At 40.0% G+C, this 10,846-nt stretch overlaps 1 protein-coding gene across 1 annotated transcript; it reads right to left on the bottom strand.

Moving 5' to 3' along the window:
• Positions 1-243: 243 nt before the first annotated feature.
• Positions 244-6,450, bottom strand: RAB43 (RAB43, member RAS oncogene family). Its single transcript, XM_010211846.2, has 3 exons — positions 6,216-6,450; positions 1,817-2,000; positions 244-947 (listed from the first exon to the last, which is right to left on the bottom strand). Exons 1-3 carry the CDS (start codon positions 6,423-6,425, stop codon positions 697-699), a joined length of 645 nt encoding a protein of 214 aa, XP_010210148.2. The 5' UTR covers positions 6,426-6,450; the 3' UTR covers positions 244-696.
• Positions 6,451-10,846: the final 4,396 nt, after the last annotated feature.

The following is a 10,846-nucleotide window of genomic DNA, read 5'->3' as shown; positions in this document are numbered from 1 at the left end:
AAAAACAATAGCTAATCATGCTTGACAACAAATCATGTGATATTGCTCAGGCTGATTTTGCTATTTGTTAAAATGAAAACTTAAAAAAAAAAAAAGAACACTGAGAGAAGGCTGCCTGACCAGGATCTGTACCTATATTACCTAACAATTCATAGGCCCTGGGACAGATGCTATTTGCTATTTGCTCCTTTAATCAAAGTGTTGGGTATTTTGACACTTGAAACACTTTTATCAAAGACACTGTCTATCCCTTCTAGGCTTTCTGATTCTTGCTGGAGTGCTGAGGATTTAAAGAGATATTTTGAGGTTGCCTATTCTCAAAGTGACCTACTTTGCCAACAGTCACATACTGAATGTTTAGAACTTTGTGTGTGCATTTGCCTCCAGCCATCTATCTCCCCATCCTACATCAACAGTTCCAAATTGTTTCTTCCACTTTCATAACTTAAATAAAGGATACAGAAAGTAAAATAGTGAGGACAAAGGTAGAATAAGTTTTTCAGAGGGTTTGACTCTTAGGACTACATCTCAAGAGTCCCTTTTTAAAATAAGACACCAAAACAAACAGGATTGTGTCTAACTTCTACAAAATTGCTGGTTTCACAGGAAGAGGAGAATATGGTTACTGTGCTACTCAGCATTAGGGTGAAGCACCATCTAAATTCCAGTAAAGTTTAGGAAATCACCTAGCTTGTATCAGCAACCACACCCCCAGCCTTCTACAATGTCTTTGCTGTCAAGCTTGATGCTGTCAGTACTCTTCTCACTAAACATTGGGCCTCCATGCCTCATCATGAGCTCTGTGGCCATCTTCACAAAAGCCTCTTCCACGTTGCTGGAGTCTTTTGCAGAGGTCTCTATGGCACAGATGATATCATAATGTTCAGCCAAACTTTGAGCTTCTTCTAGCTGAACCTCTCGAAGGTCACTTAGGTCAGATTTGTTTCCTGGAAGGAAAGGGAAAAAAAAAAAGGGGGGGATAATTGGCAAGTATTTATGCTAGTACAAATGTTTAGCAGAAGGTTCTCAAGTTGCCCCAAGGATCTGTGGAATTTCCATTCTTGGAGATTTTTAGAATTCAACAGAAAAGGCCCTGAAAAACCTGACACTAGTATTGCTTTTAGCTCCGTAAGAGCTATTCCAACCTGATTTTTTGTATGATTCTCACATAGAAAATCAACTCTCCATAGCCAGGGTGATAGCACTGAATAGCAGTGGCTGGACACCTTAAATGGGAAAATCAGGCTAGAAATCAAAGCTAAAACCACTTTGCAAGAAGAGAAAAGGAAGACAAAAATGAAAACAGCAGTGATGGTTCCTAGGAAAAACTAAAATACTGATATTAGTAGCCGCAAAGTTATGCCTGAGTTGCAAACATTGGGTCTGTGAGCTTGAACTTCTAGCAGAGAACCTACAAAGCCTGACAGCGCCAACAGTCTGCTGAAGGATATGAGCATCCCTGTTGCCCAGAACATGTCTGCTTGATACACTGGAGCTTCTCTGGCCTTATCATCAGAGTGTCTCCTGAGCAGATCTGCCTCAGAAGCTGGAATTCTTCAATACCCATGCAAGAATTTCAAACCAAGCTACCAAGCTCATGATACAAACCTGACTCCTTTTTGACAGAAGTTCACACAAACTATTTAAAAAACAAAAAAAGGTTAGAAATTTTTCAATTAGTTCTATTATGGTTTCTATTAGTTCTATTACATATAAGCTAGCTTCCAAAAAAGTAAAACTCTTACCCATCTTAAATATTGCGACTAATTACATTGTACAGTACTCTGTAGTGCTAAGTATTAATATTTTAACTCACCAATCAATAATTGTACAATGTTGGAACCCGCATACTTTCTCACATCCTCGATCCAGCGAGGAATGGATTGAAAAGAACCTCTCTTGCTGATATCATAGGCAAGGATTGCTCCATTGGCGCTTCGGTAGTAACTCTGGGTAATAGTTCGGAATCTCTCCTGGCCAGCTGTGTCCCAGATCTGCAGCTAAACAGAACATAGCATGCAGTGAGACACTGTCTAGTTTAAATATACTTTATGCTTCGCACTTTCAGGTATCTCTTTTCTTGGGAATAAAGAATTATGAGTAAAGACTTTAGAGTACATGATGCTTTCCTGATTAAAAAGATAGAATTTGATTCAATAGATTTGTCTATTATCTCCCTTACATGTAATACATTTTACAGTCATTTTTTCCCACTAGTCTTTTGTTAATGATTTAAGGAAAATAACTGCACACCAGAGAATATTTTCACACATGGGTGCCCAGAGTTAACACCTACCGCAGTTCCTGGGACACTCTGGGTTCATGCTGGTAAACTCTGATGCATCATCCTTTGTGGCAGTTTAGGACAGTTTCACTTTCACCTGTGCCACCCCACCCCTTTTCCTGCTTTCTTCAGCAGAGTTGGCCAAACAAGATGTCAGGCCTCCAAGGGCTAAGAAAGCACTGTAGACCTAGTGTGTCCCTGAAACTACTGCTAAGTCTTCACTAGCATATCATCTGAGATATTGATTTGGCTTTGCCACATCTGCCCCAGGGGCAGTAACTACTTATCAGTCAGAGTTGGAATAGGAGGTGGTGGCATCATCTGGGAGCACTGTCTTTTTGATATGGAAACATGAAACAAAATCATAGCATAAAAGTAGTGCCAGGATTCTAGGATTCAGTGAAATCAAAGATCTACATGTTCCGCAACTTGAACTGTTTCAAATAGATATCCATGTTTTGTTTGTTTGTTTTTAGAAAAACATAGCCAATAAAATTATTGATACATAAGGAATATAAGGTTGTTGTAAAAATTCTGTCTGTCATCCTGTCCTTTTTTAGGTGACAGAGCTGACACTGTGTCTGAACAGAAAGAGGAAGTGCTCAGCTTACATACTTTTGCCTAAATCCAGTAGCATAAGAATCACAATTCTGCTGTTGGGGTTTGAATTCTCAATGGTAGGTGTTTCAGAGGAAGGAGACAAACAACTAAGAGTGGACAAACAATATTTTTAAATCCTCTTGTTTTAAAGTTGTCTTATGTCCTGGAACATAACAGCTTATATCCTAGAAGCTTTTAATCTAAAGGAATTCATAGATGTTCTCATTCTCCAATTCATTCTCTAATCCTTTGTGAATCCTTCACAGCTCTTGGCTTCAGCACATAATGAGTGTCAAAGACTTATCTTTTATGTGTAAAGTGTAAAATGTACATAGCATAAATGAAAGTGATTTAGCTGTAGAGTGATTGAGTAAGACAGTCTTTGGCCTTGTGCTGTATGCTGAATTGGAAACCTCTGCATACATGCAACTTTCATAGAATCACAGGATCACTTGAGTGTAGGTCTTCCTGAATGGCAACCCTGCTCTTCATTTATCTACTGTATTTTCCAGTGTGGTGGTAATGAGGCAACATTCCCTTTGCAGTGATGCACCAATCCTCTTCCTATCTAGTTGCCAAGCCAGCTATCTCTTACAGCACTGGTGGATTTTTATTTATTTTTAACACAAGTATCTATGTGTGTTTGTAGGACTGAGCCTAAAAAACTGCTGAAGTTCTGAGTGTCCGGCAAAAAAAAAAAAAAGCACAGATCACAAGTCAGATGTTCTGAGCAGCTCAAAGAGCAGTCTTTCTCCCAAGCCACATCTTACAGGTAAGCTGCTCTTAGCTGCTCTTGCTTCATATTCCCTGCTTGTCCCTTCTCCTTTACATAAGGGCTGTGAATCATTCAGCTTTTCACAAGATCTGTAATTTGTTATGGTTTTGTTTTCAATGCTGAGATTGCAGAATGTTTTAGATTTACCTGCGTGACTTAGCCCTTAAGTGAATACTTTGCAGACCTATATACAAATTAACATACATCTGCTTGTCACTGCTCCCATCTGTCCTGCTCCAGAAAGAGCAGGTGGGTGCTCACTCCCTGTTTCAGGCAGAGTCAGCCAAGTAAAGACATGGTTTAATGATTTGCTTAAGCCAAACTAAGACCACATTGTCATGAAGGTCTGCTATCCCAGCTGCATGTTCTTGCCCATCTTTGCATGAAACCACTACTTTTGAAGCTGTACAATGAGTCACATTAACTCACCAATGTAACTGAAAAATAAGGTTTTTACTTGTAGCGTTAATTACACAGCCTTATGGTACTGAGAGCATGCAGACTGCAGGGAGAAAGATATGACTATGACCATCTTTTTCTGCAGTGGCAAATCTTAGTGTTTCTCATTTAAAAGTCAAACCAAATATGTTAGATGCTAAAATCAAAATCACAAATGAACAGTACTAACTGCAGGTTATGGAACAAGCTGTGATGATATATTCTTTATAATGTGGCAGTGTGTTTATGTATTATAGGACGTTTTTATTTCCAGCCAGCAAATCATACATGCCCTTAAAACAGAAGGTGGAGAAACTTCTGATGGCTCTCCAGAAAATCATTCTATGCTGACTGACTTAAAGAAACTTAAAGACTTAAAGAAAGCAGGGATTCAACTAATAGAAACAGACTCTGAGTGACAGATTGACCAAACAGCATAGTAGACAAGTATCTATCAAATGCTTTGATGAAAATTCTTTTTGCATTGCTAAACATGTTCCTCAAATGATAATGTTGAGCAAAGGTCTTCAAAGAAACTTTAAATGTCTCTCCTTACTTCTGTGTAAGAACATAAGTTCTTGCATTGTAAGAATGTAATCAACATTACAAAGTTATTTCCTTTCCCTGATTTCCTTTCCCTGTCTAGCTTTACTTTTATTTGTGAAGCAGCATTAATAATAAGTACTGATAGCTTCCCTTACAAAACACTGCCCCTTTCGTGCCCTTAACTATTCAGAATATAGCAACTTTCATAAGACTTCCTAGTAGTGAAATGGTGGATGCAAAAACTCTTTCCGCTAAGTGATTCTATACCAACGGTGTTTAATTTCTGCCATCTCAAATGGAAAACAATAATAGACAATACTTTTTGTATGCTGGCAAATCACAACATGTACTTGTAAAATTAAGTACTGAAACAATTCTGTAATTTAATCTGTAAAATCTTTGCCAACAGCAACAAAACTAAGATCTGTATGGCAATATATTTCATTTTGAAGTAATATTCACACAGAGAACAGTTAGGTAAATGAAGTATTGCTATTTGCAGAACCTTTACCTTTACTCCAACATGCTTTTTTCCCTATCCAACAAAGATGCATCAAGGAAGTAAGACTTTTAAAATCCTTGAACCCAAAGTTTCAGAAATATTATGCAACTATAATCAAGACATTCAGAGTTTTAAACAAAGGGACACTAGCTCAGTTTTAAAATGTTTGTTTCAATCTCTGAATGAGTGTTCAGTTGTGCTGTAATACTGTCCTTAGCCTAACGGAAAATTAAGCTTAAGTCAATGCGGATATGGAGCAGCTGGTGTTCAAATGCTCCATGGGGCTTTTTTAGTACATGCTCCTCTGAAATGACTTCTAAAGTCGAGTTTCTTAACAAGAACCTTGCTTTTTCTTACTTTTTTTTTTTTTTTTTTTGGCCTTCTGATCATGCTTCTGTGCTCAGGAGCCAAGAACACTGCAGGGAATTGGTACCACTAATACTTACACTGGATAAACATGATATCCTTTTTCTAACCCTAAACAATTAAGTGATTTTCCCCAGCATGAGAAAAGCAGAAAGCAGATTTAAAATAGCAAAAGTGACCTTTTTGAAATGCCTTGGAAACAATCTGTTAAGATAACTTTTACATATGGTTAATTTAACAACCATTCCCCCTCCTTCTCTGAATCTCCTGGTCCTAGATGCTTTCCTGGAGACACAACCATCCAGTGAGGTCCTTTTTGGCTTGTAAATCATCACGAGCTGTTAGACTGCAAAGAAGGGCCTTGCAGTTAAAGTACAACCCAAGTAAGGGCTCTGGCTACTGTTGATGTTTGTGCCAGACAGGACTGAGCCCGGCTCGCTGCTGCTCAGCTGATCCCACTTGCGGCAAAGGAAGCTGTTGCGTGCGCTAGCTGCCCAGCCCGGCTGCCAGGAGGTGCCGGAGCAGGCGGCACCGGGCCCCGCTACGTGGGCAAGTAAACACCGGGCCGGACCGGCAGGGCCCGGGGCGCTGCCGGTGCCGCTGCCGGAGGCGGAGCGCCCTGGGCGCTTCCTCCTCTTCCTCCTCCTCCTCCTCCCCCCGGGCCAGCTGCCCCCGCGAGGCCGGGGTCCGGGCGGCCGCCTCACCTTCACCCGCTTGCCCTGGATCTCCAGGCTCTTCATGGTGAAGTCCACGCCAATGGTGCTGCCCTGGCGCTCGGCGAAGGCCCCGGTCTTGAAGCGCTGCACCAGGCAGGTCTTTCCCACGCTGGCGTCGCCGATGAGCACCAGCTTGAAGAGGAAATCGTAGCTCTCCTCCGCTTCGGGGCCGGACCCCGGCGCCGCCGGGCCGGGCATGGCGTTGCCGCCGCCGCTGCGCGAAGCCGCGCTCTGCGCAGCGCCCGCCGCCCCCCGCCGCGCCGCGCCGGCCTGGGCCCGCCTCCCGCCGCCTGCCTCCGCTCCCGCCCGCCGCCTCCTGGGCATGGCCGCCCGGGCCGCGGCCTGCGGGGCCCCGCGCCCTACCCTGCCCTGCCCGGGGCGCCCTGTTCCCCCGCAGCCGCGGCTACTGGTGCTCTGGGACAAGCAGGTGCCGCGGCACCGTTAGTGCTCTGGGAAGCGCGCTGGGCTGCCTGGTGGCCTCCCAGCCACAGCTCGGGGCCAGGGTGCGGTTTGTCTCCAGCGTTACCGGCTGATGCCCAGGGCTACGCTTTTTTTTTAATGTTCACCCTTGCAACCTGCTGTGCTGCTCAGACACGTCTTTAAGACTGTTAACGTTACACTGCATTTTACCATACATATACTTGTGCAATGTTTTACATGTATATATGTATACAAACTGGTTGCATATATTGAGATAAATGTGCTTCCTCAATGTGTAATCCTGTGTGTTTTAGCTGTTACCTAGGTATGATAACAAACAGCTGTTTATCAGATACTTTTTTATCTATATATATTTTTCGAAGATGATGTGGTGAGTCTAGATGCTAATAAGCTGCTTTACCAATAAAATACTCTGACAGGGACATTTTGCTAGTATGCTTTTGTGAATAAGGTTTGCTAAATCCTAAGGTTTGCTAATTTTGCAGATGAGGGGAAAAAATGAATTGCGAGTGTGTTTAGTGGCAGTTTTCCAGAGAGAGATATTTTCCCCTTGTGTTCCTGTGCAGTAGGAAGACAACTTCTTTTTTGAGTGGGCCATGGTAGACTGACCAGGCTAACTTGCATTGGATTGCTCCAGGTCAATAGATTTTATTTTTATTTATTTGTTTGTTCATTTCTTTTTGGGGTGGAGGGGGTGAGGTGTGGGGTTGAGGGTGTCTTAATTGTTACTCCTTTTCCAGACCCCATGTATTTTTGGTGATCCCTGGTAACCATCCAGTAAGAGCAAAGATATGAGTACTCTGTCATGTTGGTACAAAGACTTTTTGCTACCAGTTGCCTGCAATTATGAATTGAATAGGCCACTGAATTTAGGAATATTCATCTGCCAGGACAGAAGAGTTAACAAGTAAGTAAGATGTTGATGTGTGTGCGCCCTCGTAACACCTTTTTATCTTGTCGGTGCATGAGCAAAACAGGCAAATGTAGAGAAGTTTGATTACTTAAAGGAAACAGTGCTAGATACATCAATCTGAAACAGTGCTAGATATGTCAATCTTTAATAAAGTATTTAGGATTAATTGTATGATGTAATTTTAGTGGAAAGTTAAGCTTACTACTTTCATGAAAGTAATTATACAATCAGGTATTCTTTGATCCTTGCTGTCTTTTACAATAATCTTATTTACTTTTACATTAAATCTGCTTATTGTTGCTTGTCTTTATGAGCCCTTAACCGCTCCTAGAACAAAGAATTGCCCAAACATAAAAGCGTAAGTATAATAAAATGATGCGATAATCTAAATTAAGTGAAAGTTCTCTCAAGTTGTGAAAACTGTAAATAGTTTGAATGTGAAAATGCTTGTATCTGTTATTCCTGAGACTGTGCTGGGATTAACACCTGTTTGAGGCAATTCTTAGGGAAAAAAACAAATGGGTTTGATTTAGTTCCAGTTTGTTTCGGTTTATTTTTGAATCATTTATCAGAGAATGGCAGTGAGAGATAGAAACCAGTATGAAAACATAGTTGAGGCTCTCTGTAATGGCCTTGAATGCAAGGGCATTCTCTTAGCCAGCTCAATTAGTTTAACCAGAGAAGCTGACTGATTTTATGTCAGAGAGGTCGAGCTGCAAAGTACAAGGTTTCTTACAAATTTGAACTTCTGCTAGCGGAATTTGGGTAGTAAGATTGTATTTCATTTCCAAGAAATTGCTTCATATGAAGCAAATTAATTTCTGACCTTAAATTATACCCTTATTCATTATTACCTGACAAAACCTTGAATATTGATGATAATAAAATCTTGATTGCATATATTAAAGTCATACTTGCATTTTGTGACTGTGGAGCATACTGTTTTGTTTATGAAAGCAGACTGCCAGTCTTCTCAGTTTGATAAGATAATATTTTTGATCCTGGTATTAATGTTTGAGTTAAAATACCTTGGGCTTTAAAAAATTACTTTATAGTCGTGTGGACTTTGCACTAGCACTCAGGCTTCTTGGAGTCTTTTGGGCCTTGTATTGTTTGTGGCTTGTTGTAACAGAAACTTTGCTCTTGCCTGGCCTTCTCTGCTGGTGCTTGCACCGGTGCAGTGAAACTGCAAGTTATACTGAAGCTGCTGACCCAGAAGCAGGGGAGAAAATGGTGTCAGAAACTTCTGCACCAAAGGTTCTTTTCTGTGTGCTTGTCCTTGTAAGCTTGCAGAGCTTAATTTTGTTTCAGTAGGATTCTTGTATGTTTCCTTCATTGATGCTTCCTAGCAGTGAATTAAATTCTGTTGCGCAGCTGTTTGACAAAGTGTGCAAGTTTATCATGTGTGGTGTGTTTGTCAACCAAAGTAAGATTGTTTAATTTATCAGCCAAGTTTCCAAATAAATAAGTAGTAATAATTTTAATTGCATCCAAGTGGCTTTCCAAGTTACTTCTGAGTATTAGAAGGCATAGGCTGTTTCTGATTATTTCAGATGACTCAGTTGTAGATACTGGATTCATTGCCATATGATATATTATGTTCATTTACATAGCTTAATTACCTTCTATATGAATTAAATGCAAATTCTCCTTTACTTAGTTTCTAAAGTTTTTTTTTAAATCAGTCTTAGTCAGCCATCCATTTTCCTTGTCTGTATTCTGTAGAAAGTCAGAAAGCCAGTCATTGCATGATTTTTTTTTATTGCAAAGACAGTGAAAGGAGACATGGCACTTCAGAAGCCATGCCAATTAATAGAAATGGATTTCTTAAACACATGTGTTAATCTCTCATTTTGGACACCAAAGAGTTGCTGATGAAACTAAAACCATGATTCTTTGCAGTCAGGTTTAATTGGCAAATCATCACAGGCCAGTCCCCTAATTTTTAGAATCTGTGTGTGGTTCCTTGAGTTGTGTGTTGGCCTGTATCGTCTTGCCGCTGTAGACTGCAGATTTATCTTCAGGAATGTAGGATAAGGGGAAAGGGTGAAATCTCTTTGAACAGTGTATGTGTTCATTAATTTTCCTCTTTTACATTCCAGACACAATGAAAACCCTACAGAGCAGCCCTGTGCACATGTATTCAGGCTTTACTAGCTGACTTCTGGCTGGCTGTACATTCATGAAATATTATTTGAAATGCTAAATATTTGAGCTCCACCTGGAAATTTGCATAGTTCGGTGACTTCATATTCTTCTGCGAAGAATTAATATAGTTCCTGTAAATTTATCAGTTATTAGCAACAGCCTTCTTGCTGTCTCTGCATGTCTAAGTTGCCAGGAATACTTTGATAGTTGGATATACTGATGAGTATTATCCTTTGCCTGGTATGGATTTCAGAGAGAAATGTTTTATCTGACTACTGGGCCCTTCATGTCAGTGATGTTGAAAGTACAGAACTTTTGAAGTTCTTTGGATCGTTCAACATGAAAAATTGAATCTGATCCTCACAGAATTTCATTTTTTTATCAGACAAATAAATAACATTCCTATTTTCTTCAAGATACTTGGGTACCTGATGCTGCAAACTGAGGTACAGATAGATACTGTTAGATAAATGTGATGCATTAATATGTGTTTTACCTTGACTGAAGTGGAGAAAGTGCCCTGATTTAGTGTTTTTCCATCTTAGGCCAGTCTGATGGTCTTTCTTTAAATATATATATTTATATGTATATATTTTTTCCTCTAAACTGAATCAGTTTCATAATTTGCCTTGTCTGGTATCTGATCTATTTATGAAATGTTTCAAAACATTTAGCAATAGTAGACAATAGAAGAGCTTGTTCCATATGGAAATTTTTCCCTGACCCTTGAGACATATATATAGTCCTGAATAATCCCCTTTTGAAAAATTTGAGGGTGTTGCAGCTGCACATACACATGTATAATGTTACCCATAGAAAAGTTCAATTTCTTTTCCAATCAGACAAACTGTGAAACTAAATGATGCTATAAGACAGTTCTGCAAAGTGTGCAAAAATTATATATTGATTCTGGAATTGCCGTGTTTGATTAATTGAATTATCCTGTATTTTTATACTCTAGCAGAATGAATAGAAATTCCATTTACCTTATTCAAGCTATTGTTTTTCCCTCTCCAAGATTTATCTGTCTTTGTGGTCTTATAAGAGTTTTTCTGTATTTTTATTCATGTTTATAGATCATTTCTGAGCTGCTACTTTTTTTGTTTTCGGGTGCTCT

This window comes from Tinamus guttatus, unplaced genomic scaffold (assembly GCF_059628265.1).
Source record: "Tinamus guttatus ecotype Peru unplaced genomic scaffold, ASM5962826v1 Tinamus_guttatus_pri_ptg000169l, whole genome shotgun sequence".
Classification (NCBI taxonomy): domain Eukaryota; kingdom Metazoa; phylum Chordata; class Aves; order Tinamiformes; family Tinamidae; genus Tinamus; species Tinamus guttatus.
Note: the sequence above shows the minus strand (reverse complement) of the source record. Positions and strands in the feature narration are given on the sequence as shown.

What these genes read in the sequence shown, in the direction of transcription:
- RAB43 (XM_010211846.2), bottom strand. Translation starts at nt 6,425, where the DNA reads ATGCCCGGCCCGGCGGCGCCGGGGTCCGGCCCCGAAGCGGAGGAGAGC. An exon ending in TCCAGGGCAAGCGGGTGAAG is followed by an intron (nt 2,001 to 6,215) that starts GTGAGGCGGCCG and finishes TGTTCTGTTTAG; the next exon opens with CTGCAGATCTGGGACACAGC. An exon ending in CATTGTACAATTATTGATTG is followed by an intron (nt 948 to 1,816) that starts GTGAGTTAAAAT and finishes CTTTCCTTCCAG; the next exon opens with GAAACAAATCTGACCTAAGT.